At 57.5% G+C, this 2,129-nt stretch overlaps 1 protein-coding gene across 1 annotated transcript; it reads right to left on the bottom strand.

The window, feature by feature from the left end:
• Nucleotides 1-168: 168 nt before the first annotated feature.
• On the bottom strand, nt 169-1,663 carry LOC119330462 (2-hydroxyisoflavanone dehydratase-like). Its single transcript, XM_037603567.1, has one exon. It carries the CDS (start codon nt 1,430-1,432, stop codon nt 449-451), a length of 984 nt encoding a protein of 327 aa, XP_037459464.1. The 5' UTR covers nt 1,433-1,663; the 3' UTR covers nt 169-448.
• Between the last annotated feature and the right edge of the window lie 466 nt (nt 1,664-2,129).

The raw sequence follows: 2,129 nt of genomic DNA, 5'->3' as shown, positions 1-2,129 counted from the left end.
AACATGTCCGGACCTTGCCCTGGACCGATACAGGACCGTGTTGGATGGCTTCTGCAGTCGAGACATACGCGAACGGTTTGGGGTCGGTGTTGAAGATGCCCTTACAAGGCTAATAACGGTTTCTCCTCAAAACATCAAACATGATCCATAACTTTTCACAAGATAAAATAGAATTAAAAAAATGAAAGACCTTTATTGCTTTCGGCCTCAGAGGAAAGATGATTGAAACAACAAGTTGAGCACAAATTGTCAAGAAACCCACTATAGCTTTCTTCGCCATGGTACTGAGGAGATAAACATCGGTCGGCTGCATCGGCGAGACCATAACCGAGGAACAAGAAATAAAGGGGGATCTCTCAAGCTCAAACAGAGGAACATCAATGGCGATAAGATTATTCCATCACGGATTCACGGGAAACTTACTTCCTTTGCAGGCGCGCGCGGCCGCTCACTTGCGGAGGAAGCTGAGGATGCGCTCCTGCAACTCGATCGCTTTCTCGGACCGCGGCTTCATGCAGTAGAAGACGTGGTCCTCGTCCATGGACTCGAGCAGCTCCACCTCGCCGCCGTAGCCGCTCGCCTTGAGGCTCTCGTAGTACCAGACGCCCCTGTCCCGGAGGCCGTCCTTCTCGGCGACGCAGACGAGCACGCGGTCGCCGGCGATGCGCGCCGCGCTGCCGCCGGCCGCCTCGGAGAACGGGTTGGACAGCGGGTCGTCGAGCCCCGGCGAGCCCGGGTAGAGGAACCGCCAGAAGGCGTCGGCCTTGGCCTTCTCCGCCTTCCCCGTGGTCGCCTCCTTGCCGATCTCCGCCGCGCCGCTGAAGTAGGGGTGCACCACGATAGTCCCCTTGATGCCGACCCCGCCTGGGAGGGCACCCTGCTCGCCGGCGCGCACGGCCATGACGTGCGCGATGGTGCCCCCGGCGCTGCCGCCCGCCAGGAACACGCGGGAGAAGTCGCCGTGGTCAACCAGCAACGGCTCTGCGCCGTCTGCCGCGCCCGCGCCAGCCGTGGCGTGGGACGCCACCCACTTGAGCCCCTCCCAGGAGTCGTTGTAGGCCGCGGGGAGCGGGTGCTCCGGCGCGAGGCGGTACTCGAGCGCCACCGCGAGGACGTTGGCCGCGGCGACGAGGCCGTTGAGGTAGTTGTGCGTCATGGGGTCGGACGCCGAGCCGATGACGTAGGCGCCGCCGTGGAAGTAGACGACGACGGGGAGCTTGCCGGCGGCGCCGGGCGGCAGGAAGACGCGCGCCCAGAGGCCGTTGGCCGGGTCGATGACGACGTCCTTGGAGACGACGCCCGTGGCGGGGTCGACGCCGGCCGGGATCGGGGGGAAGTTAAAGAACCGCTCCACGCGGCCGCTCTTGTACTGGCGGACGAGCGGGAAGAAGTCGAAGTGCACCTCGTCGTCCGAGCCGCCCGTCGCCGCCATTGGGACGAGCTAGCTGAGCTCTTCTGGTGGCGTCGCGTATTCGTCCGTGGGCTTGCTCGTGACGTCGCTCCGGGGGTTGGCTCTGGAATCTCGATCGCCGGCACTATGTAATGGAGTGGTGGAGGAACGGTGGATGCCAGATATTGGTGGAGCGAACGGTAGGTGAGGTGGCAAAAATGGCGGTACGGGCACTTTTTTATGGTTCGGTGCGCGGCAGAGCAGTGTTGGTGAGAGTGGAGATCATTGTGGGCAACTGGGCATCAAGAGGGGGGTCTTTTTCAGCGTAGCCCTCCTTCCTTTGTGCTTAAAATAATAGGGGACTGGGCCCGTGCCTTCTAGAAGACCTAGTTTTTTCTTGAGAATATTCTAGAAGACCTAGTGAAATGCTTCTGGGCGCTATATCAGGGCTTCTTTGATTCGGGACATTTCATAATAGAATTTATAAAGGATTTGGATCTTTAGGTCCTACATATCCTCTTGATCCGTTAGGATTTGAATGCTTAGAAAAAATTCAAAGAATTGGTTTGCACATTATTTTGATGGAAAATTCCATTTCACTCAAACCCTTTTTTTTTACGTTTTTTCTGTTTTTCATTTTTTAACACAGTACGTACGTAGATGCTCATGCATATGCATATACACACATCCCTATAAACGCACGCATGCACACCTTATCCAGATGAGCATGTCCGAGAGA

This window comes from Triticum dicoccoides, chromosome 7A, assembly GCF_002162155.2.
Source record: "Triticum dicoccoides isolate Atlit2015 ecotype Zavitan chromosome 7A, WEW_v2.0, whole genome shotgun sequence".
NCBI lineage: Eukaryota > Viridiplantae > Streptophyta > Magnoliopsida > Poales > Poaceae > Triticum > Triticum dicoccoides.
Note: the sequence above shows the minus strand (reverse complement) of the source record. Positions and strands in the feature narration are given on the sequence as shown.

What these genes read in the sequence shown, in the direction of transcription:
- LOC119330462 (XM_037603567.1), bottom strand. Translation starts at nt 1,432, where the DNA reads ATGGCGGCGACGGGCGGCTCGGACGACGAGGTGCACTTCGACTTCTTC.